Source organism: Scyliorhinus canicula, chromosome 4 (genome assembly GCF_902713615.1).
Source record: "Scyliorhinus canicula chromosome 4, sScyCan1.1, whole genome shotgun sequence".
Classification (NCBI taxonomy): domain Eukaryota; kingdom Metazoa; phylum Chordata; class Chondrichthyes; order Carcharhiniformes; family Scyliorhinidae; genus Scyliorhinus; species Scyliorhinus canicula.
In genome coordinates, this window is record NC_052149.1 from 79,133,544 (window position 1) to 79,157,675 (window position 24,132).

General features: G+C 49.2%; 1 protein-coding gene and 1 long non-coding RNA gene across 2 annotated transcripts in view; both read right to left on the reverse strand.

Moving 5' to 3' along the window:
* mettl11b (methyltransferase like 11B) overlaps window positions 1-24,132 on the reverse strand; it is a 34,681-nt gene that overhangs the window by 6,525 nt on the left and 4,024 nt on the right. Inside the window, exon 2 of the mRNA XM_038794571.1 lies at window positions 18,662-18,837. Within this exon, the coding sequence (XP_038650499.1) occupies window positions 18,662-18,837 (176 nt within the window). The remainder of the gene's footprint in view (window positions 1-18,661; window positions 18,838-24,132) is intronic.
* LOC119964705 lies at window positions 19,338-23,387 on the reverse strand. Its single transcript, XR_005460347.1, has 2 exons — window positions 23,237-23,387; window positions 19,338-19,627 (listed from the first exon to the last, which is right to left on the reverse strand). It is a non-coding gene; the product is annotated as an uncharacterized LOC119964705 (long non-coding RNA).

Here is a 24,132-nt window from a genome sequence, read left to right on the forward strand (position 1 = left end):
CCAAATGACCGTAGAAGACGGTATCCTATTATGGGGAGCCCGGGTAATAGTCCCAGCCCAGGGCCGTCAGGCAATCTTAACTGAGTTACATCACGGACACCCAAGGGTGTCTAAAATGAAGATGCTAGCTCGAAGCTACGTTTGGTGGCCAGGTTTGGACACAGACATAGCAGCCTTGGTACGTCGGTGCCAGGAGTGCCAACAGGGGCAAAGAGTGCCACCAGCGGTGCCATTGCACCCGTGGGAATGGCCAGGCAGACCATGGACCCGCCTGCATATTGACCACGCCAGCCCTTTCATGGACTCAATGTTTTTGGTGATTGTGGACGCCCACTCCAAATGGTTGGACGTCCACCGGGTAAACGCGGCAAGCACAGCATCGACAATTGAAAAGCACAGGGCCTCGTTTGCAACACATGGACTTCCGGAGGTATTGGTGTCGGACAACGGAACGGCATTCACAAGTGGGGAATTTGGAAAATTCCTGAAGGAAAACGGAGTCCGTCACATCAAAACGGCCTCTTACCATCCGTAGCGGTCCAGACACTTAAAGCAGGACTCAAGAAGCAGCCGGCAGCGTCAATGGACACAAAGCTCTCCCGCTGGCTGTTTGATTACAGGACCACACCGCATTCCACAACGGGCATACCGCCAGCTGAACTCTTAATGGGAAGGCGGCTGCGAACGAGGCTGAGTCTCCTTTTCCCAAATTTAACGGGGAAAGTGGAGAAACAACAGGAGGCCCAATGCAGGGGGCATGATAATAGTCGGCAGCAGAGACATTTCCAGGTGGGGGCACCGGTTTGGGTCAAGAATTATGGGAATGGACCAACGTGGGTCAAAGGCACGGTAGAGTCCCAAACAGGGCCCATATCCTATGAGGTTTCAATAGGAGGTAAGGTGCTGAAGAAACACCTAGACCAAATAAGGGCAGCGGAACCACACCTGGAGGCAGGCGAAGCAGGACTGCCTCAAGCTGGGATAGCCCAGACGGAAAGGATACCCACACCCCAGCCACGAGCAATTTCTCCAGACCCTGTCATCCAGTCGTCAGTCGGAGATGGACACGTGCGACGAGGCCACCGCGACACCTCTCCCCGAGGAGGAGGAAGAACAACTTCCAAGGAGGTCGTCAAGGAAAAGACGGGCACCTATAAGGTACACCCCGCCCACTTCGGAGAACAACCCGGCGGACAACACAGAGGTGCAGACCCAGACATGAGGAGCAGGAAGAAGCTCAGAGGAAAGCCAGCTGGCAGGAATTCCTCGGACCTTGGGGGGGAGGGGTGTAATGAACTCCAATTGGCTTTATTGGTTGGTCAATTGGAGTATGAGCTCCCTCAATGATAGCTCATTGAGGGGGCCCATATAAGCACCTGTGTAGGCTTTGTGAGCCAGTCTTAAGTTGACTGGACTGCTAGCAGCACTGTTTGTAGCTGCTCCTGTAATATCGTTATTGTAAATAAATATTGGTGTGGTGACGGAACTCCTGCCTCCCGTGGATTACTACAGTGAGCATGAGACAGACCCTTGTTCCCAAACACCCTCACCTATAAATCTTATGTAAACTCCATGCAGCCAAGAAGGCAGGTGAGTGACTATCCATAATTGTTGTTCTTCTCAGATGAGTCTTTGACATTCAAAATACCATGCCTACCTCACGACAAACCAAACCACTGAGAAATATAACACAGATCGAGTTTTGCCCGATACAGATTATGCATGTTCATTCATAGGGACTTAGCTAAAAGCATTAAAAGTAGGAGCATGAGTAGGCCATTCCGTGTCCAGGTCCGCTCTGCCATTCAATGAGATCATAGCTGATCTGGTCATGGTTTCAACTCGGCTTTCCTGCCTGCTCCCTCATAATTCTGGACTCTTTGTAGATCACATTCTGTCAAACTCAGCTTTGTACATATTCAATGACCCCACTGTTGTTTGTGATAGAGAATTCCAAAGATTGATGTCCCTCTGAGAGAATAAATTCTTCCTCATCTCCATCTTAAATGGAAGACCACGGGCAGGATTCTCTGACCCTCCGCGCCAAAATCACGCTCAGCGCGGGGGCGGAGAATTTACCAAAATGGGATCCCATGTCGGCACGTGATTCTCCGGCGACCGGAGAATCGCCGACAGTCGCGTGGGCGTGATTGACGCGGCGCTGGTCGGGGGCCATTGAAAGCAGCCCCTGTGGCGATTCTCCACGCTCGACAGACCGAGTGCCAGTCCTGTCGGCGTGGTTCACATGTGGTCCCACCCTGCGGGACCTCAACGTTCTGGCTGCGGGGACCGTCTTGGTGGGGGGGGGGGGGGGGGGGGGGGGAACCGACTCCGGGGGGGGGGGCCTCCACGGTGGCCAGGCCCACGATCAATGGCTACTGATCGGCGGGCAGGCTCATTCCGGGGGGACCTATGTTCCTCCCTGCTGGGCCCCTGTAGGGCTCCACCATGTTGCACAGGTGCCGCTGCAAAGATGGTCACCACGCGTATGCGCGGACCCACAGCCGGCTGCATGCGCGGGCATAACTGCATGGCCCCACTAGCAGCCAGAGCTGCGGGACGCACGCCGGGGCCCTGCTAGCCCCCTTGAAGATGGAGAAACACCCCGGAAAGTCCGGAGTGATTCCCGCCCGTTTTCCGGCGGGCGTTCCCAGAAGGGAGAATCCCGCCGCACATATTCTGAACTTCTCACAATTCCAAATTCCCCAGGAATCCACATTCTCTCAACATCCACAATGTCAGACCTGTTCAGAATCCTATATATTTCAATAAGGTCGCCTGACATTCTTCTAAATCTAAGTGGCTCAATTGCCGGGGCAAATTGCAGCGGGAACAGCGGGCATCCCTGCCTCATGCTTCGGTGCAGCCAGAAGTATTCAGAGCTGGTGGCATTTGGCCGTATGCTCGCCATGGGAGTGCTGTACAGTAGTTTCACCCATGAGGTGAACCCTCGCCCAAACCCAAACTGTTCCAGTACCTTCATGAGGTACCTCCACTAGACTCTGTCCAGGGAGATGATAATTTCAGGTGTCTCCTCCCCGGGTGGCATCATGATCACGTTCAGCAGGCGCCTGATGTTCAATGTTATTTGCCTGCCCTTGACAAAGCCCGTCTGATCCTCCGGACTACCTCCGGTATGCAACTCTCCAGTCGCCTCGTCACGGTCTTTGCCAAAGCTTCAGCGTCAATGTTCAGGATTGAGATGGGTCTGAATGACCCGTACTCTATCAAGCCTTTGTCTTTTTAGTAATCAGCAATATTGAGACTTGTGCTAGCGTGCGTGGCAGGCTCCCTCTCGTTAGCGAGTCGGTGAACATCTCAAAGGGCCACCCTCTCTGACCTGCACCCGAGTCATGGTTTATTTACTGAGTAGTTTCCCCTTGTTACCGAGGGAGTTCATACTCAGCTGTGTAAGGGGAGAATTGTATGAAGCACAGTCCTTGGCACCCAAAGGTGTCGTAACACCTCTCCCTGCACCGCCCCCCCCCCCCCCCCCGCCCCCCCCGCAAGTCCGGAGTAACGTCCGTGTTGTCAGGCTGAGGCCCTCTTGTTCATTTAGGGAGCAGGCGACGATTCAGCGTCGATGAGACGTGTCCGGGAGATATGTAACGCACCGGTGACTGACATTTTCAGGCGCAGCGACGAGGCAGGAGTGGTGCGTCTGGCAATGGTGCCGGCGGCTTGGGCAGCTGGACGACAATAGTGAGCGAGCCTGTGTCCATGACCAAATCGGTGTCAGAGCCTCCTGGTGAGGCTGGCAACTCGGCTTCCTGGACTTTGACAGGCGGAGGCAACAGTGATCAGCGTAGTGACCTGGGCAGCAACGGGGACCATGGGCAGACCTGGACTGGTGTATCCAGAGTCTGTTTTGGAGGCTCTTGCGTATGGTAGCAGATGTGGTTCAGAAGTGGCTGGCTTCAAGTCCCTGTGTCCGGACCGAATAGGAAACCGGACCAGATGCCCAAAGCACCACACCCGGGACCCATGTGGTGCTGGCGCCGAAATTGGACATGTATACAACGTCTCCTGGTTTGAAGTTGCACATCGATCTGTGTCTATCTCGGAGCGGTCCTGTCACTTGCGGATCCAAGTGCCTCTGTCCGGGGTGATGAGGCTGAGGCAGGTCCGGAGCCGAACACCCATGGTTGCATGAGGGGTCGTCCGGTAACTGAAAAGGAAACAAGGAGGCTGCGTCTTCCAAGACCCTGTGGCCAGTTTCTTCATGGCCTATTGAAGGTCTGGACCACCCGCTCGGCCAAACCATTTGATGCTGGAATGGGTCGGCGAAGTCGATGTGGACACGGGACAAAGGTTTTCCCGTCCATTGCCAAGGGTGCACTGGCGCAGCCGGTGGGACTTTCTGGTTCTCCTGGCACGGGCCGCAGCGGTGAGCCACCATCTCGATGTCCAAGTCTATCCCAGGCCACCAGACATAGCTGTGGGCCAGCATCTTCATCTTGGAGACCTCCGGGTGTCCATTGTGGAGGTCTTGTAACAAGAGAACATGACTGTGTTCCGGGACGACCACCCATGTCCCCCACAATATCCTCTACGTTCAGCTCTGGGAGCTTCATCGTTTAGGCCCGCAGATCGTTGAGCAAAGTCTGTGTTGGCCCCCATGTATCCAACTCGAGATAGCTGTCTGAGTCCACTCTTTTATGTGAGTCGCCGTGAGTGGCATGGAATCCATGAAATGGAGGCCCTCTACTACTTCTGTGGCCGAGGAGGGAGCCAGTGGTCTTGTGGAATGGGCAGGCAGCTCAATGTGCCATTGTGTGGAATGTGTGTGCCTGGGCAATGCTCCAGCATGTATTCGTACACTGCTAAGAGTAGCACCCTTCGCTGAACCTTGGCAGACGCGATCAGGGGAATCAGATTCTCTTTGAATAGGCTTCCTCATCCAGCTTACCATGACACCCGTGAAACAACCTTACTAGAATTTCATCGTCATCTTCATCTGGCTCACCCTCCGAGTCTTTACTTTCTTCATCGTCTTCATAGATATCATCTTAGTACTCATCATTAGAGTGAGTATAATCTGCAAAGACTTCTCCTGTAAAATACATTACACACGGAATTATGTGTTCATGCAGGATGCGACCAATTTCAAAGTCAGCAGCAAGTTTTGCTGCAGAACTTTTATTTCACTCTCCATTCTGTGGAGCTTCAGGAAGACTGAAGAAATTGCAGATGAGTCATTTGGTACAGTTGTCGTAACTGTTTTAATGGTTTTCAGTGTGCCATTTTTTTCTTTCTTCCAGTCGATCTGGCACCTTCTTGAAGACTGTTAACCAGAAGTCTGGAATTCCCTTTGACTCTTCCATCTCTTCATCTGATTGGTCATCTCCTCCTGGACTTTCACTTGTTTCTCATTGAATGATTGCACCAGCATATCTCTTGCTGTCTGGAACATACAGCCGCTCAACTAAGTTCAGGACCTAACATGCATCCGCTCCTATGATGGCCTTTGCGCAAGTGAAGAAGACTCAGCCGGAGTGAGACACATCCAGAGTGGGAATTTGGAACTTGGTAATTTGGTGCAGTGAGGTAATTCGGTGCAGAATGGGAGAATGTGCTTTTTCCCTACTGTTTTGTTCTCTCTCTTTCTTCTGGCCTGTAACCTTTAATCTGCAGTGAGAGAACCAGAGAGCATCTGAGAACCTGGAAATGTAAGTGATTTTTATTTATTTTTATTACCTTTTCAAATTGTGTGTGGGGGGGGGGGGGGGGACCTGAAGTGACATCACAGTAAAGCTGTGACCTGATTCGCTGGTTGGGAAGCTACACTAAATTTAAAAATTAAGCATTGTTAAACTAATTAAACATAATTACTTGTTACTTAATTATAATTTAGAGTGGTATCTAAGCCAGAGATCGGAGAGTACTGTATTTAGCTTTCACATTTATAGTAGAAATCTAGCGTTAGGAAACATATTGTTAACAGTAACTTTTTAAAAAAACTTTTAAATTTAATTTACTAACTAATTGATGCAATGTCAATTAGAGGGGTGCAGTGCTCTGACTGTGAGATGTGGCAGGTCCGGGAGGCTTCCAGCATCCCGGATGGCTTCATCTGCAGAAAGTGCACCCAACTGGGACTCCTCACAGACCGCATGGTTCGGTTGGAGCAGCAGTTGGATGCACTTAGGAGCATGCAGGTGGCAGAAAGCGTCATAGATAGCAGTTATATAAATGTGGTCACACCCAAGGTGCAGGCAGAGAGATGGGTGACCACCAGCAGGGGCGGGCAGTCAGTGCAGGAATCCCCTGTGGTTGTCCCCCTCTCGAACAGGTATACCCCTTTGGATACTGCCGGGGGGGGGGGGGGGGGGGGGGATAGCCTATCAGGGGAAAACAGCAGCAGCCAGAGCAGTGGTACCACGACTGGCTCTGATGTTCAGTGGGGAGGGTCAAAGCGCAGAAGAGCAATAGTCATAGGGGACTCTATAGTCAGGGGCACAGATAGGCGCTTCTGTGGATGTGAAAGAGACTCCAGGGTGGTACGTTGCCTCCCTGGTGCCAGGGTCCCGGATATCTCCGAAGGGGTAGCGGGCATCCTGAAGGGGGAGGGCAAACAGGCAGAGGTCGTGGTACATACTGGTACTAATGACGTAGGCAGGAAGCGGCATGAGGTCCTGCAGCAGGAGTTCAGGAAGCTAGGCAGAAAGTTAAAAGACAGGACCCCTAGGGTTGTAATCTCGGGATTACTCCCTGCGCCACGTGCCAGTGAGGCTAGAAATAGGAAGACAGAGCAGCTAAACACATGGCTAAACAGCTGGTGTAGGAGGGAGGGTTTCCATTATCTGGACCACTGGGAGCTCTTTGGGGCAGGTGTGACCTGTATAAGAAGGACGGGTTGCATCTAAACTGGAGAGGCATAAATATCCTGCCCGCGAGGTTTGCTAGTGTCACACGGGAGGGTTTAAACTAGTATGGCAGGGGCGTGGGCACCGGAGCAATAGGTCGTAAGGTGAAAGCATTGAGGGAGAACTAGGGAATAGGGCCAGAATGGCTCTGAGGCAGAGCAGACAGGGAGATGTTGCTGAACACAGCGGGTCTGGTGGCCTGAAGTGCATATGTTTTAATGCAAGAAGTATTATGGGTAAGGCAGATGAATTTAGAGTTGGATTAGTACTTGGAACTATGATGTTGCTGCCATTACAGAGACCTGGTTGAGGGAAGGACAGGATTGGCAGCTAAATGTTCCAGGATTTAGATGTTTCAGGCGGGATAGAGGAGGGTGTAAAAGGGGTGGCGGAGTTGCGCTACTGGTTAGGGAGAATATCACAGCTGTACTACGGGAGGACACCTCAGAGGGCAGCGAGGCTATATGGGTAGAGATCAGGAATAAGAAGGGTGTAGTCACAATGTTGGGGGTTTACTCCAGGCCTCCCAACAGCCAGCGGGAGATAGAGGAGCAGATAGGTAGACAGATTTTGGAAAGGAATAAAAACAACAGGGTTGTTGTGATGGGAGACTTCAACTTCCCCAACATGGACTGGGACTCACTTAGTGCTAGGGGCTTAGACGGGGCAGCGTTTGTAAGGAGCATCCAGGAGGGCTTCTTAAAACAATATCTAGACAGTCCATTTAGGGAAGGGGCTGTAGTGGACCTGGTATTGGGGAATGAGCCCGGCCAGGTGGTAGAAGTTTCAGTAGGGGAGCAATTCAGGAAGAGTGACCATAATTCAGTAAGTTTTAAAATGCTGGTGGACAAGGATAAGAGTGGTCCTAGGGTGAATGTGCTAAATTGGGGGGAGGCTAATTATAACAATCTTCGGCAGGAACTGAAGAACCTAGATTGGGGGCGGATGTTTGAGGGTAAATCAACATCTGACATGTGGAAGGCTTTCAAGTGTCAGTTGAAAGGAATTCAGGACCGACATGTTTCTGTGAGGAAGAAGGATAAATATGGCAAATTTCAGGAACGTTGGATAACGAGCGATATTGTAGGCCTCGTCAAAAAGAAAGAGAAGGCATTTGTCAGGGCTAGAAGGCTGAGAACAGACGAAGCCTGTGTGGAATATAAGGAAAGTAGGAAGGAACTTAAGCAAGGAGTCAGGAGGGCTAGAAGGGGTTACGAAAAGTCATTGGCAAATAGGGTTAAGGAAAATCCTAAGGCTTTTTACACGTACATAAAAAGCAAGAAGGTAGCCAGGGAAAGGGTTGGCCCACTGAAGGATAGGCAAGGGAATCTATGTGTGTAGCCAGAGAAAATGGGCGAGGTACTAAATGAATGCTTTGCATCAGTATTCACCAAAGATAAGGAATTGGTGGATGTTGAGTCTGGAGAAGGCCTGGGTCACATTGAGATCCAAAAAAACGAGGTGTTGGGCATCTTGAAAAATATTAAGGTAGATAAGTCCTCAGGGCCTGATGGGATCTACCCCAGAATACCGAAGGAGGCTAGAGAGGAAATTGCTGAGGCCTTGACAAAAATCTTTGGATCCTCACAATCTTCAGGTGATGTCCCGGAGGACTGGAGAATAGCCAATGTTGTTCCTTTGTTTAAGAAGGGTAGCAGGGATAATCCAGGGAACTATAGGCCGGTGAGACTAACGTCAGTGGTAGGGGAATTACTGGAGTAAATTCTTCGAGACAGGATCTTCTCCCATTTGGAAGCAAGTGGACGTATTAGTGAGAGGCAGCATGGTTTTGTGAAGGGGAGGTCATGTCTCACTAACTTGATAGAGTTTTTCGAAGAGGTCACAAAGATGATTGATGCAGGTAGGGCAATGGATGTTGTCTATATGGACTTCAGTAAGCCTTTGACAAGGTCCCTCATGGTGGACTGGTACAAAAGGTGAAGTCACACAGGATCAGGGGTGAGCTGGCAAGGTGGATACAGAACTGGCTCGGTCATAGAAGGCAGAGAGTAGCAATGGAAGGGTGCTTTTCTAATTGGAAGGCTGTGACTAGTGGTGTTCCGCAGGGATCAGTGCTGGGACCTTTGCTGTTTGTAGTATATATAAATGATTTGGAGGAAAATGTAACTGGTCTGATTAGTAAGTTTGCAGACAACACAAAGGTTGGTGGAATTGTGGATAGCGATGAGGACTGTCAGAAGATACAGCAGGATATAGATCGTATGGAGACTTGGGCGGAGAGATGGCAGATGGAGTTTAATCCGGGGGTGGTCTCCGATGCGGCCTGGTCCACGATCGGGGCCCACTGATCGACGGGCCGGTCTCTCTGGCTGGGGGCCTCCTTTCTTCCGTGCCGGCCCCTGTAGTTCTATGCCATCTTGCGTCGGGGCCGGTGCGTTGCAGGAAGCCAGTGCGCATGCGCGCATTGGCACCAGTGGAAGTGCACATACGCGGATTCGCGGCGCCCAGTTCACGCCAGGATCAGCAGCTGGAGCAGCGTGAACCACTCCAGTGCTGTGCTGGCCCCCTGTAGGGGCCAGAATTGCTGACCCTGAGGCCATGTTGACGACGTCGAGAAACGCCACGGCGTTGCCGATGGCGTCAACACTTAGCCTCAGGATCACAGAATCCTGCCCCGTATTGCTAATTATGTACAATATTATTCACAGACATATCACCAGAGCGGCAAAGTGGAGATGGTTGACAGCTTCAAACTGCTAGGTGTGCACATCACCAACAAGCTGTCCTAGTCCACCCACGTCGACGCTACGGCCAAGAAAGCCCATACTTCCTCAAGAATCTCAGGAAATTCGACATGTCCACATTGACTCTTACCAACTTTTACAGATGCACCACAGAAAGCATCCTATCTGGCTGCATCACAGCCTGATATGGCAACTGTTCATTCTAAGAAATTACAGAGAATCATGAACACAGCCCAGTCTATATCGCAAACTCTCCCCTCATCAATTGACTCTGTCTACACCTTCTGCTGCCCTGGGAGCATAATTAAAGACCCCTCCCACCCAGGTTATTTTCTCTTCCAATTTCTTCCATCGGGCAGGAGATACAAAAGTCTGAGATCACGCACTAACAGATTCAAAAACAGCTTCTTCCTCCCTTTACCAGACTCCTGAATGACCATCTTATAGTCTAAACTGATCTCTTCACTCATCTCTCTACTGAATAGTACTGCACTCTATATGCTCATCTGTTGCCTCTGCGTATGTATTTATATTGTGTATTAATATATCTTATGTTTTTTTTCATGTATGGAATGATCTGTCAGGACTGTATGCAGAAAACTACTTTTCACTGTACCTCGGTACACGTGACAATAAAACAAATCCAAACCAAAACAGGAAGCTCAAATCATTATGAACTAAGCAATCTGCTTGATTGGTGACTTACCCACTGTCCTAAGCATTCACTCCCTCCAGTACTGGCACACAGTGGCTGCAGTGTGTACCATCTACTGGATTGACTGCAGCAACTTGCCAAAACTCCTTTGACAACATCTAATAAACCTGTGACCTCTACCACCTAGAAGGGCAAGGCTAGCTGGCAAGTTTCTCTTCAAGTAACACACCATCCGGGACTTCCGGTTGCGGCAATGACCGAGTGAGCCGCACATTCGGGAGCTCTCACTCCGGCGGGGCTTTAGGACCTGATTCCCCGCGATAGCGGGACTGTGGAGCGGCGAAAAGGCGGCCACGGAGGTGCGGAGGAGCGGGCGGTGTTTTATGGAACCGCAGGAGAGAAGGAAACAAAGGAAACGGGAGAGAAAGGGACAAAGGCAAGGTGCAGGGGAAGCTGACCTGAGACCCAAGATGGTGGACCCGCGGACCCAGCAAGCGCTGGAAAATATGCTACAGGTGATAAAAAGTAGTTTTGAGTCGCTGAAGCGGGATACCTTGGACCCACTTCAGAGGGCAGTGGAGCAGCTGAATCAGAGGCTGGATGCCCAGGATGTAAAAGTTAAGGAGCTGGGAGAGGTGGTGGAGGAGCAGGCGGATGCGCAGACGATTGCGGCGTTAGAAGTCGACGGGCTGAAGGAGAGGCAAAGAAGACTGCTGGACAGAGTGGAGGAGTTGGAAAATAGAGCCCGCCGGAAAAATCTGAGGATCATCGGCCTCCCGGAGGGGGCTGAGGGAGCTGAGGCCACAGCGTTTGTGGCGGACCTGTTGATGCAGCTGATGGGGGCTGAAGCCTTTCCGCGACCGCCAGAGCTGGAGGGGGCATACAGAGTGCAGGCGAGGCAGGTGCGTCCGGGGGGACCCCCCCGTCCGATGGTGATTAGATTCCACAGGTTCGTGGACAAGGAGCGGGTGCTGCGGTGGGCGAAGAGCGCCAGGAGCATCACGTGGAATAACAGTGTTCTTTGCATATACCAGGACCTAAGCCAGGAGGTGGCTCGGCGGCGAGAGCCTTTATACAAGTCAAGGAGGTATTCTTCAAGAAGCATGTGAAGTTTGGTCTGCTGTTCCCGGCCCGTCTTTGGGTTACGCATCAGAGTCAACATCACTACTTCTCCGAGCCCGAAGCAGCGATGGACTTTGCGAGGGATCAGGGGCTGGTCCTGAAAAGAGGTCCCACGGACGTGAATTAGGGCCTGAGAACTACCGTTTGAAGGGACTCCGACTGTGCCTAGACTGCTGGTCAACTGTTTACTGTTTTAAAGGTGCCATGTGGGACATTTGGGACTCTTCCTTTTGTTTTTGGTTGTTGTGTTTTTTGTGTGCACCATTGTTGCCTGGGTGGGGGGGCTTGTAGGGGAGGGGAGTTCTTTCTCCCCCCCACCCCCGTACGGTCTTTTAAAAAGTTTTTTGTCGCTTTCACTTTACTTTATGGTTTCTTTTCTGGGTCTTTCTGTTGGGATGGGTACTTTTTGTGGGGCTCGCTGAGTGCACTGGAGCCGGTATTGCAACTAAGAGGTGGCCGGTCAGCGAGGGGGGTTAAAGATGTGGGTTGGGGGCTTTTGTTTTATTGGTGTTTATTCCTTCCTGTGCCAGTGAGTTTGCTCCAGCGGGTTGGAGAAGGGGAGGGTGCCCTGGGGGGTGGGGATGAGGACGGGGAAACAATGGGAATGAGTCAGGTGGGCGCCGGAGTGATGAATCACTGGGCTAGCAGATTGGCTAGTCAAGGGAGTCAAGTGGGGGGGAGAATACAGCCAATAGATGGTAGGGGTGGGGTTACCTGGGGATGTGGCTAGGGGGGGGGGAGGGGGGGGGGTGTCTTTCTGCTGATGTGGGAGGGATCTGAAGTAGGCAATGGAAAGGAGGTCAAGGGTGGAGGCAGCCAAGAGGCGGGCCAAGAATGGTGCGACGCATGGGCCGGTGGCCGGCCCGAGAAAGGCTATGGCTGACCGGCATGGGGGGAGGTGGGTTGTACCCCCCAACCAGGCTGATCACCTGGAATGTCAGGGGACTAAATGGACCGGTTAAAAGGGCACGGGTGCTCGCGCACTTGCAGGCTCTGAAGGCGGACGTAATTATGTTGCAGGAGACACATCTGAAAGTGTCTGACCAGACTAGACTAAAAAAGGGCTGGATTAGCCAGGTCTTCCACCCGGATTTGGATTCGAAGTCCAGGGGGGTGGCAATTATGATCAATAAGCGAGTGCAATTTGAGGTGGAGGGCATAGCGCAGACAGAGGGGGCAGATACCTGATGGTAAGGGGCAGACTGGAGGGGAGAAGAGTGGTGCTGGTGAATATATATGCCCCAAACTGGGACGACGTGGACTTTATTAAAAGAGTGCTGGGGAAGATCCCGGACCTGGACTCTCGTAGGTTGATAATGGGGGGGGACTTTAACACGGTCCTTGATCCGGGGCTGGATCGGTTGTGTCCCAGAACGGGTAGACTCCCAGCAATGGCAAGGGAGCTGAAAGGGTTTATGGAGCAAATGGGGGCAGTGGACCCCTGGAGAGCCAGACAGCCGATGGGAAGGGGCTACTCGTTTTACTCGCATGTTCATAAAGTATACTCTAGGATAGACTTTTTTATCCTGAGCAGGGACTGTATAGGGGAGGTAAAGAATACGGAATATTCGGCAATTACTATCACGGACCATGCCCCGCACTGGGTAGACCTGTCGGTCGGAGGGGCGAATTACCAACGCCCGCAATGGAGGCTAGACGTAGGACTGTTGTCGGAGGAGGGGATATGTGAGAGACTTCGGAAGTGTATGCAAAACTACTTGCAGGTGAACGATACGGGGGAGGTCTCAGCGGCGACCCTGTGGGAGGCGTTGAAGGCAGTGGTGCGGGGAGAGCTGATCTCAATTGGGGCCCACAGAGCCAAGGCAGACAGGGCAGAGATGGACAGATTGGTTAGGGAAATGTATCAGGTAGACAAGGAACTTGGGTGTCCCCGGGGGAGGACCTACTCTGGGAGAGGCGGAGTCTACAGGCGGAACTGGGGGCGTTATCCACGAGTAGGGCCGTGGAACAGCTTAGGAAGGCGAGGGGAGTGGTGTATGAGCATGGGGAGAAGGCCAGCAGATTGTTAGCGCAGCAACTCAGGAAGAGGGAGGCGGCCAGGGAAATAAGTAGAGTGATCGATGGGGAGGGGAGCAGAGTGGAGGACCCGGCAGGATTGAATAAGGAATTCCGGGACTTCTATAGCAAGCTGTACACTTTGGAGCCCCCGGAAGAGCCGGAGGAGATGAAAAGGTTTCTGGACGGGCTAACATTCCCAACAGTAGATGGGGGGGCGAATGGATGAGCTGGGGGCCCCGATTAGAGTGGAGGAGGTATTGGGGGGCCTGAAGGCCACGCAGTCGGGGAAAGCCCTGGGGCCGGATGGATACCCAGTAGAGTTTTATAAGATGTTCTCTGAGTTAGTGGGACCGGTCTTGGCTAGGGTTTTAAATGAGGCAAGGGACAGAGGGACCCTGCCACCGCCGATGTCGCAAGCCACCATCTCGCTGATATTGAAGCGGGGCAAGGACCCGGAAGCGTGCGGGTCATACAGGCCAATCTCCTTGATCAATGTAGATGCCAAGCTCCAGGCAAAGGCCCTAGCGATTAGAATGGAGGACTGCGTACCGGAGGTGATTGGGGATGACCAAACTGGGTTCGTGAAAGGCAGGCAGCTGTCGGCCAACTTGAGAAGATTACTCAATGTGATCATGATGCCCCCGACGGGCAAGGAGGTGGAGGTAGTGTTGGCGATGGACGCCGAGAAGGCCTTCGATCGGGTGGAGTGGGGCTATCTATGGGAGGTGCTCGGATGGTTTGGGTTCGGGGAGGGGCTGGTGAATTGGATCAGACTACTGTCTCAGGCCCCAAAAGCCAGCATCAGGACGAACAGAGTAGTTTCAGAGTATTTCAGACTATATCGCGGGACCAGACAGGGTTGCCCACTCTCCCCATTGCTGTTTGCGGTGGCCATAGAGCCATTGGCGATGGCGTTGAGAGCCGTAAAGGGATGGAAGGGAATGACCAGGGGTGGGGTGGAACATAGGGGACGAAATTCTCTGACCCCCAGCAGGGTTGGAGAATCGCCTGGGGCCGCCGAGAATCCCGCCGCCGCCGTGGCAAAGATTCTCCGCCACCCGGGAATTGGCGGGGGCGGGAATCACGCCCCACCGATTGGCGTGGCGTCCGCACCAATCGGCGAGGCTCCTGCGGCGATTCTCCAGCCCGCGATGGGCCGAAGTCCCGCCGCTGGGAGGCTTCTCCGGCCGCCGAGGTTTGAACCACCTCTGGTTGCGGCGGGATCGGCGGCGCAACCGGGCCCCTGGAGTCCTGGGGGGGGGGCGCTGGCCGATCGGACCCTGGGGGCTGCCCTCACAGTGGCCTGGTCCGTGATCGGGGCCCCCCGATCGGGAGGCGGGCCAGTGCCGTGGGGGCACTCTTTCTCCTCCGCCGCCGCCACGGCCTCCGCCATGGCAGAAGCGGAAGAGAATCCCCCAGCGCGCATGCGCCGGTGGTGACGTCAGCGGCAGCTGTTGCTGACGTCACCGCTGGCACATGCGCGAACCGGCGAAGGCCTTTCGGCCAGCCCCGGCGCCGAACCTGAAAGGCTGCTGGTGCCGGTTTTGGCGCCAGTCGGCGTGGTGCCAACCGCTCCGGAGCGGGCCTAGCCCCCAAAGGTGCGCAGAATGTGAGGTTATCCATTTTGGTAGGAATAACAGCAAACGGGATTATTATTTAAACGATAAAATATTAAAGCATGCCGCTGTTCAGAGAGACTTGGGTGTGCTAGTGCATGAGTCACAGAAGGTTGGTTTACAAGTGCAACAGGTGATTAAGAAGGCAAATGGAATTTTGTCCTTCATTGCTAGAGGGATGGAGTTTAAGACTAGGGAGGTTATGTTGCAATTGTATAAGGTGTTAGTGCGGCCACACCTGGAGTATTGTATTCAGTTTTGGTCTCCTTACTTGAGAACGGACGTACTGGTACTGGAGGGTGTGCAGAGGAGATTCACTAGGTTAATCCCAGAGCTGAAGGGGTTGGATTATGAGGAGAGGTTGAGTAGACTGGGACTGTACTCGTTGGAATTTAGAAGGATGAGGGGGGATCTTATAGAAACATTTAAAATTATGAAGGGAATAGATAGGATAGATGCGGGCAGGTTGTTTCCACTGGCGGGTGACAGCAGAACTAGGGGACATAGCCTCAAAATAAGGGGAAGTAGATTTAGGACTGAGTTTAGGAGGAACTTCTTCACCCAAAGGGTTGTGAATCTATGGAATTCCTTGCCCAGTGAAACAGTTGAGGCTCCTTCATTACATGTTTTTAAGGTAAAGATAGATAGTTTTTTGAAGAATAAAGGGATTAAGGGTTATGGTGCTCGGGCCGGAAAGTGGAGCTGAGTCCACAAAAGATCAGCCATGATCTAATTGAATGGCGGAGCAGGCTCGAGGGGCCAGATGGCCTACTCCTGCTCCTTATGTTCTTATGTTCTTATTAATTCCGCACCTTTGGGGAGGCTCGACGCCGGAGTGGTTGGAGCCACTCCCCTACAGCGGAACCCCCCGTCCCGCCGGGTAGGGGAGAATGCCGCCCCCTGTCTCTCTCTATGCGGCGACCTGCTCCTGTACGTGTCGGACCCATTGGCCAGGATGGAAAGTATACTGGAAACACTGAGGAAGTTCGGCCAGTTTTCAGGGTACAAAGAGAACAGACTGAAGGAGCTGCCATTTAGGCTGGTTGAGGAAAGTTTCCGGCACTTGGGGATACAGGTGGCGCGAGACTGGGGCAGGCTGCACAAGTAAATTTGACCAGGGTGGTGGAACAAATGAAGAGGGAGTTTCGGAGATGGGATGCACTCCCACTGTCGCTGGCGGGGAGGGTGCAGACTGTAAAGATGACAATCCTCCCTAGATTCCTGTTCATTTTTCAATGCCTCCCGATCTTTATCCCACAGTCCTTCTTCAGAAGGATTGGCAAGATTATCATGAGCTTTGTCTGGGGGGGAAAATCCCCGCGTGTGAAGAAGGCGATGCTTGAGAGGAGCCGCAGCGAGGGAGGGCTGGCATTGCCGAGTCTGATCAGCTATTACTGGGCGGCTAACATTGCCATGATAAGGAAGTGGATGGTGGGTACGGGGTCTATCTGGGAGCGGGTGGAGGCGGCTTTGTGCAGGGGCACCAGTTTGGCAGCCCTGGTCACGGCTCCCCGACCGCTGCCACCGGCCAGGTACTCCACCAGCCCGGTAGTGGGGGCGACCCTGCTGATATGGGGCCAGTGGAGGAGGCATGTAGGGGAGGTGGGTGCGTCTGTCTGGGCGCCAATATGTGACAACCATCGGTTTGCCCCCGGGAGCATGGATGGGGGATTTCGAGCATGGCGCCGGCCGGGGGTGGGGAGGGTGGGCGATATGTTCCTGGAGGGGAGCTTTGCGAGTCTGAGGGGCTTGGAGGAGAAATTTGGTCTGGTAAGGGGAAACAATTTCAGGTACCTACAGTTGCGGGACTTTGTCCGTAGACAGGTCCCATCATTCCCACGCCTCCCGCCAATGGGGATCCAAGACAGAATAGTCTCTAGAGGGGAAGGAGGAGAGGGTAGAGTCTCAGATATTTATAAGGTGCTCATGAAGGGGGAAGAGTCCCAGACGGAGGAACTGAAACTCAAATGGGAGGAGGAGCTAGGCGGGGAAATGGAGGGCGGGCTGTGGGCAGAAGCCCTGAGTAGGGTAAACTCGACCACAACATGTGCCAGGCTCAGCCTGACACATGACGGTGGCTCGGATGAGTAAATTCTTTGGGGTAGAGGACAAGTGCGTTAGGTGCGCAGGAGGACCAGCGAACCACGTACACATGTTTTGGGCATGACCAATGCTTAGGGGATACTGGGAGGGATTTGCGGGGATCATGTTCTGGGTGCTAAAAGCAAGGGTGGTGATGGGTCCAGGGGTGGCAATTTTTGGGGTTTCGGAGGACCCGGGGGTCTAGGGTGAGAAAGAGGCCGATGTTTTGGCCTTTGCTTCCCTGATAGCCCGGCGACGAATACTATTGGCGTGGAGGGACTCAAAGCCCCCGAAGACTGGGCTATGGCTTTCGGACATGTTGAGTTTTCTGGGTATGGAAAAAATTAAGTTTGCCTTGAGGGGATCTGTACAGTGGTTCGCCCGAAGGTGGCAACCATTCATCGACTTCTTCGCGGGAGAGTGAGCGCCAGCAGGGGCAGGGGGGGGAGGGGGGAGATTAGAGTAGAGTAGGAGGGATAAATAGGCACGTAGTGTTGATGGGAGAGGAGCGGGCTTGTGCAGTATGGTACGATTGAAGTATTGATTCTACGTTGATGTTTGCACATTTTTGCCTTTTTTGCTTTCTTTTCGTTGATGTCTGTAACTGTTTACAATGCCGAAAAATACCTCAATAAAATTGTTTGTTAAAAAAAAAAGTAACACACCATCCTCACTCAGAAATATATTACTGTTGCTTCAGCGTTATTGGTTTGCTGTCCTGGAGCTCTCTACCTGCATGCACTGTGCGAATGGAGAATGGACTGCAATGGTTCATGCAGGAAGTTTACCACCATGTAATCAAGAGCAAGTAAAAATGGGCAATAAATGCTGGCTTTACCGTGGGCAGCACGGTAGCATAGTGGTTAGCATCAATGCTTCACAGCTCCAGGGTCCCAGGTTCAGTTCCCGGCTGGGTCACTGTCTGTGCAGAGTCTGCACGTCCTCCCCGTGTGTGCGTGGGTTTCCTCCGGGTGCTCCGGTTTCCTCCCACAGTCCAAAGATGTGCGGGTTAGGTGGATTGGCCATGCTAAATTGCCCGTAGTGTCCTAAAAAGTAAGGTTAAGGGGGAGTTGTTGGGTTACGGGTATATGGTGGATATGTGAGTTTGAGTAGGGTGATCATTGCTCGGCACAACATCGAGGGCCGAAGGGCCTGTTCTGTGCTGTACTGTTCTAAATTCTAAATTCTAAATTACCAATGATGCCCACAATCCATGAATGCTTAAAAAGAGACTGAGCCTGATGCCGATGGCAGGTTATTCAGCACTGGAGCATCTAAATCTGATGCATTTTTCACACACATACAGATTGGATGGAAACGTAGGCTGATTTAGGCTCACCTAAAGCTAACACAGTCCAGACTGAGAGACTGAGATTGAAACTGGGGACCTTGCTGGCATGATTTCATGATTTGAAAAGTTTTTTTAAAAAGTTGTGCTCTATTCCTCAACTCTGGCGTACCTCACTTGCATAAACTTGGAGTTAGCCTAGGTATTATTACCATATTTATTTTTTAATTTAATTTCACAATGCTCTCTTTTGGCATTCATTGTTCAGAGTATCTGTTAACTATCTGTAGATGTAGCTTTGGACTTACTCCAACAAACTTCCTTAGAAACACACTGGAAGACTCCACATCTATGCTGTTGAGTTCCAAAAAGTCTCCCATCATACCCTCCTCTGTTGCTGGCACCTCTTCATAGAAATGTTTAGCTCTGGCGTAGAACTGCATTTCACCATTAATAACTTCACTTGTCAAAGTGAACAGTTTCACTGAAAGACAATACAAAAAAATTAATTATGTTTATATGAAAAGAAATTGAACTGTTTACCAACCGGATCAGTTAATATGTTCACTCTCTTCATTGTTTCACTTGTTCATTTTTCTGTCTCAATCAGAGCATCACAACAGGAAATGGTTTTAATGTTGTAAACTTGTTCAAATAATTCAGAATTAAATTATAATGAAATGAAACCAGGCAAAACTGAGTGCAGGCTACTTTTTTTGAGAGCTATTTGCTAAATTGTCCACCATCCTGAACTTGCTATGTCTAATAATATATATACCATGCGTTTAAAAGAGAGTAAGATTATGCTAAACCATTCATCACACCTTATCAGTTAAACCAAGCTTTTGGGCTTTCAGCAAATAAAATAGAACTTTATTTCCCAGCAAAAATGGCTGAGAAGTTGGCTATTAGTTAAGTGAGTTGGATTTTTGGACAAGAAGATATACGATGTAGTTTCAAATAATTGAACGCATTACTGTCCCCTTAGTTTGAATCAAGATTGAATGCTTGCTGTTTAATAGTTATGGAGAAAAGACATTCAAAGTTTAGCATTAGGCAAGTTGTTTTGCAGTGATTTATCACCCTGCACCTCCATCTCCACATGTCTGTTTTTGTAAGGACGGTGTTTTCCTGAGCTAGTTTTGAGAGCTTTTGTTTTTTTCTCCATGTGAGAGCACGCAGAATCTGCCATCAAAGTAGAATCAGACCATCAATCCATGCTGCAATGCCATGTGAAGTCATCCAGCTGGAATTAGCCAAGGATGTTGCTGTTCCTACACACAGTTTTCAAAAAAAAACACAAAGTGAACCAAACAAACTCAGCTTTTCACACGTACATTGTGTTGTGATGTCCCGCTTCTCAGTCATTTCAGTTGGAAGTGAAAGGTTCTAAGTTGTCCCAAAGGGAGAGAGGCCATGTGATTTCAGTATTGATTCAAAAGCATTTAAAGCTGGTTGAATGCTGGCGCAATATAACAGTGCTCCAATAAACTATGTTAGGATGTGGATTGCCTCCATAATTCTGCACAAGTCAATCCAGTTACTATTCTGAACATGTTGTCAGGATAGGGATGCTAAATGGAGACCAGATGTTCTTGTGCATCTTGTAAAAACTAATTCCAGGCAGGATTTGCAGAGGCTTTGGGAACTGTCCCTGTCTACCATCTCGTTCAGTAAATGGTTCATTGCCTGATCCAGAAAGACAAAACACAGGGGGATGAAAGTGTATAAAATGGAAGGCAGGTATGACAAAAAGAACAGGCACAATCGTTAACATTGTCACACCTTAAGCCTATTCAAATGAATTGTAAATGTTAAGTCCAGTGTAACATCTCCAATACTGCTATTATTTGAAGGATTTCAGAAAGGGGTTTTGACGTATAAGTTTCTGTACGGACAGTGCATTTTTTCCAAATGCTTCAAAAACATTACTCTTATAATATGGCTGGGGACCCAAACTCTGTCACTGTATTGGAATGTATACATTTGACAGTTTGTTTCCTAAATATGGCCTATTAAAACTCTTTCACAAATATTCTCATTTATTGTAGAAATTCTATGAAGGAAGCTGAAAACCCCTGGTCACATTTAATGGGCTCTGTGTCCTTTGGATATTTCTACAGACTTTGGAACAGCCCACTTTGCTTCCCCAAGGTTTTCAAACTCGTATCTACAGGAAATAAGAGGTCTGCAAAATGAATTACGAGGATCACCAGGTTTATGTCCCTCTGTCATTCGCTTTATATAAAGTTACATGGTGCCTACAGCAGGGAAACAGCCTGTCAATGGCAGTGTTTATGCACCACATTAGTTTCCTCCCACACATCTTCCTCTAACTCCATCAGCATATTATTTTCTGTCTCATGTGCTTACTTAGCTTCCCTTTGAATGCTATTCACCTCAAGTACTCCTCGTGGTAGAGGTTCTACATTCTTGCCATTCTCTGGGTAAAGTTGTTTCTCCTATATTCCCAATTGGAATTATACCTTTTTTGCACCTTCTCTAGTGTTTGGATGCACCTGGCACAATTTTTCGGTCCTACCAAAAGTCAGTGGTGTTCCCAGCCATAGAAGGGCCAGAAAATCCAGGCCTATATTGTTTTTATAATATGGAGACCAGAACGATGCACAGTACTTAAAACATTGTCTAATAAGGCTCAACATATGTTTGGCTTCTCTGCTTTTCAATTCTATGCATCTAGAAATGAACCATAGTATATGGTTTAAGTATTTTTGTTTTGACGTCCACCTCAATATTAACTATACCCCCCAAATTGGTGTTGTCAGCAAATTTTGAAATTGTACTTCTGATTGTTGAGTTCAAATTGCTTGTGTGGTCTTACCAGTGCTTTATATAACTTAAGCTTGACTTCTACATCCTAGCGTATTCTAGTCCTCCTATTAAGACACCCTGGGCTAGTGCACGGTCAATTCCAGCCCCACTTGACCCGGAGTCACAACACAAGTGAATAAACCAATCATTCTTGGAAAAATACCCACAGCATTTGGCCCTTGGTTGCCCAATAATTACAATCACCAGGTTTGTAAATATAAACATAATTACTTTCAATTAATAACAAGAACTAAAATAAAATATGCAGCAGTTACAACTGGTTAACTATTATCTAATTCCTAATTTCCACTTTAACTTGCCCCCACCCTCGATACACACAGACACGCACACAAGGCAGATAAACACAGAGGGTATTTGTTTCAGATGGCGGATTTTAGCACCTTACTCATCTTCAAAACTAGCTTTCCTTTAAGGTTTTACTGTAGATTCCTTCAGGTCTCTACTTTCAGGAATACAGCACTCTGTATTTCTGGAGAATGAAAGCAAATCCTGGTCTTTGTTTGCATCTGTTATGGTTTTCCTGTAGATTCATTCATTCAGTTTCTCTGCAGCTTCAGAAATACAGCACTCAGCCATCCTGGGGATAACACAGAGGAAAGAGAATAGGCCCTTGTCCCTGTGTTTCTAGGAGTCGAACTGAGCTCGTTGGAACTTTGAAAATCATTCCACTGGGATGAGATCAATGACACCTGTTAACAGGCAGAGTATGTCCTTTTGGCCAACTCATTGACCACTGACCAATCAGTCAATCTGAGCCCCATCCCATCTCTCTCTCTGCTGCAAAAAGTCTGAAGCTCCTATTCAAACTAGCAGAGATGAGCAGAGTATTCTCTCCTGTAATTTCTGAATTTCTCACACCTCTTTGCTTCTTGACTTAAAGATACATGTCCATTAATCATACATGAATCAAAAATGATAACAGAAAAATAAAAGGCGAAATAAGGGAATAAACAGGAAGGAGCCTTACACTCCGAATATAAGTCCTACGGCAGGTTCACTCACGATAGATGGGCTGAGCTATTCAAATGTCCATTGGCTTCAGTGGCATCAGGAGATCCCATTGGGGTGGGGGAGCTCCAGCCAATAGCTAGCATTCCCATTAGCCTTCATTACTTTTTGTACTTGTTTGTGACATTTAAAATATCTATGCACCTGGATCCTCAAATCTCTTTTGATCTCTTTGTTTCTAACTTTTCACCCTTTAGAAAGTACACCAACATTTGTCCTTTTACATAATCTATCAATATTTCTATCATTTTTGCTTCCATCTACACTGCTTATAATACCATCTATCTTTGTGTCATTGGCAAATTTGGATATGTGACTTCCTATCTCATTATCTGAGTTGTCAATAAATACAGTAAATAGTCAAAGTCCCAGTACAAATTCTCATGGGACAGCACTAACCATATGTTGCCAATTAAAGCCTATTCTCTGTCTCCCTCAACTCAGTCAATTTTGTAACCAGGCCAATAATTTTCCTTAATTCCATGATCATGAACTTTAGCTAAATAGCCTCTAGTGGGAAGCTTTATCAAATGCCTTCAGGAAATCCATATAAATAGCCATTTTCTTGTCCACTATTTTAGTCACCTCTTCAAAAAATTAAACCAGGTTCAACAGACATAGCCTTCCCTGTACAAACCTATGCTGGCTTCGCTGATCAGCTGAAAAATGTCAAAGTGTTCAGTCATCCTATCTTTAAGTGGAGACTCTAATAATATCCTAACAACAGATGTAAAACTAATTGACCTAGAATTCCTTCGTTTTCCTCTCTTGCCTTTTGTAAAGGGTGGAGTGGCATGCGCAATTTTCCAGTCAAAAGGTTGCAATGATTTGATGTGTGAAAATCTTAGAGATGTGACTGTAACATGGTTTTGAATTGTAAGTTGGAGTTGGAATGTGTACATTACTGGAGTATGAGCAAATGCAATAAAAACATGATTAGATTATGCAAAGGCTCAGCATCGGTCTGTAGTAAAGTGGGAGATTTTCGCACAATTTGTGGCATATATTCTTTGTTCATCTACCTGTTAAATGTTATAATGCAGTAGATTTACTTTAGCAGCATTCTTAAGGTTTTCCACATCTGTTCCCAGATTGTACAGGTAACATACTCAGCACTGTTCGTGGCTATCACCTTCTGTCGAGTCTTTTGTGCTGTTGTCCTCTGGCCATGGACAAAATAATAGAAGTCTTCACAGTTTTGAAAAAGGTTTGAGAAGACAAATAAATATTATTTTACTAATCAATACATCTACAACAGGGGCTGTAAAATGATGGATTGGCTCAAGAAACATAAAGGGGAAATAAATTCACCAAAGAATTACTCAGTTCTACCATGTATGGCCAGAAGTAGCTATCATAGCCGGCTCAATCACTGCATTAAGAGATTTAGGTAAACTCTTGAAGAGGAAAAAATATGAAAGGGTATGAGAAAGGATAAAGAAAATAGGAGTCGAGTCAATAGCTGGATCGTGAAGCTAGCACCCGCGTAGATGTGATCAGCTCAATGGTCTCCTTTTAGGCTGAAATTGCTGATATATATTTCCTGGTGACAAAGTTGTATTAGTTGTTGCAAGCAACAAATCAGACTATGCAGGAAATAAAACATTCATGGATAGATAACAGAAGTTTAATTAGTGCATCACATCACATCACTTTGATGACTCATGGAATGACATTTTTAATCGTATATCACATTCTGAGTCTTGGGTGATTGCCTTTTTTAAAAACCTCAGCTTCTTTTCTCATCAGTCTCATGATTGACAGATGCAAACATTCAGGGACACCCAAGTATGTGCAGCCAAGCAGCTGGAGTTTAACAGTACAAAACGCACAATGTTTTAGATCAGAGCTCTGGTAATCTTCCTGATTGTAGGATATTGGGGCAGGATTATCTAGAACTGAGTGCTCTTCCTAGATA